At 61.1% G+C, this 1,502-nt stretch overlaps 1 protein-coding gene across 1 annotated transcript in view; it reads left to right on the top strand.

Annotated features, from left to right (window-relative positions):
• Positions 1-1,502, top strand: part of C4a (complement C4A (Rodgers blood group)) — an 18,723-nt gene that overhangs the window by 16,118 nt on the left and 1,103 nt on the right. Inside the window, exons 33-37 of the mRNA XM_031347899.1 lie at positions 109-199; positions 328-402; positions 945-1,047; positions 1,189-1,278; positions 1,354-1,452. Coding sequence (XP_031203759.1) covers positions 109-199; positions 328-402; positions 945-1,047; positions 1,189-1,278; positions 1,354-1,452 — 458 coding nt within the window. The remainder of the gene's footprint in view (positions 1-108; positions 200-327; positions 403-944; positions 1,048-1,188; positions 1,279-1,353; positions 1,453-1,502) is intronic.

Raw genomic sequence — 1,502 nt, 5'->3', positions numbered from 1 at the left:
GTGTGGCACGGTGGGTGCTGGGAGCTCTGGGGAGAAGGGTGGTGGGAAGAGGCGGGGTGTGGCACGGTCCGAGAGTCCATCTACACAGCCGGCTCCTCCTCTCTGTAGGCGCAATGGCAAGCTGGGGCTGTCTGGCATGGCCATCGCAGACATCACCCTCCTGAGTGGATTCCACGCCCTGAGGGCCGACCTGGAGAAGGTACAGTCACCCACAGCCACCTCTCCATCCTTAAGAACCCACCTTCTTCTTTGTAGCAACCTCAAGTGTTGAACCCGGTCACACAATGACCAGGGGCCCTGACCTGCGGCTACTTCCCGTCCCTGCAGCTAACCTCCCTCTCTGACCGTTACGTGAGTCACTTTGAGACCGACGGGCCCCATGTCCTGCTGTACTTCGACTCGGTGAGCAGAGAGAGGTTTCACAGGAGGGGACACTGGGTTCTTGAGCCTGTGTGGTAAGGGTCAGATGATGGAGCAGGTGACGAGGGTGAGGTGTGAGTAGGTGGCTGGGAGGCAGGGAGCCTTAGAGAATTCACAGGTCCTTTCACACGTCACTGTGAGGCTGGGGCTGTGAGCTCTGCTTGGCAGGGTTTATGGGGAGCCACACAGAGGTGGAGACCACCGTGGACACTGGCCCCCGCCTGGGAACAAGGCCTGTGCTTCTGGGAAAGGAGGGAGCCAGGGAGGCAGGGTTGATTCAGAGGCTGACCCACATCATGGAGGATCTCACAGGAAGTGCCTGCAACACACACAGGTCCTGGGACAAGGTCTTCCCATTGGCAGTGAAGTCATCAGAGGCCTTGGGGACCAGATTTTAGATTCTAATGGCAGGAAGGTGTCAGCATGAAGGATGCTGGAGATAAGGTCATGGCAAGCGAGCTGAGGCATGGCAGGCGATGGCAGCCATGGGCTTGGCCCTGAGCAGCCTTCTGTGCTGGGGCCAGGTCCCGACCACCCGGGAGTGCGTGGGCTTCGGAGCCTCACAGGAGGTGGCCGTGGGGCTGGTGCAGCCAGCCAGCGCTGTCCTGTATGACTACTACAGCCCAGGTGAGCACTTGGGACGCTTTGGCAAGTGAGATTGTGGGGGTTGGCCCCTCTCATCAGGGACACCGCGAGGCAGGGCGGCAGGGGGTGGAGGGGAGAGGCCTGGACTCCATGAGGTCCTCAAGTCTTGCTGCCTTTCTCTAGACCACAAGTGTTCTGTGTTTTATGCCGCACCCACCAAGAGCAAGCTCCTGTCCACCCTGTGCTCTGCAGACGTCTGCCAGTGCGCCGAGGGTGAGGAGAGACCCGGGGAAGGGCATGGGGACTGGCTGGGAGGGCGAGCTGGTCTCACCTGACACCTGGCTGCAGGGAAGTGTCCTCGGCAGCGCCGGTCACTGGAGCGAGGAGTGGAGGACAGGGACGGCTACCGGATGAAGTTCGCCTGCTACTATCCCCGAGTGGAGTATGGTCAGTCCCCCTCGGCCTCCATTCTCCTTGGGCTCTCGGGGTGGCCTGCT

This window comes from Mastomys coucha, unplaced genomic scaffold (assembly GCF_008632895.1).
Source record: "Mastomys coucha isolate ucsf_1 unplaced genomic scaffold, UCSF_Mcou_1 pScaffold3, whole genome shotgun sequence".
NCBI lineage: Eukaryota > Metazoa > Chordata > Mammalia > Rodentia > Muridae > Mastomys > Mastomys coucha.
The sequence above is the reverse complement of the archived record's forward strand: the minus strand, read 5'-3'. Positions and strand labels throughout refer to the sequence as shown.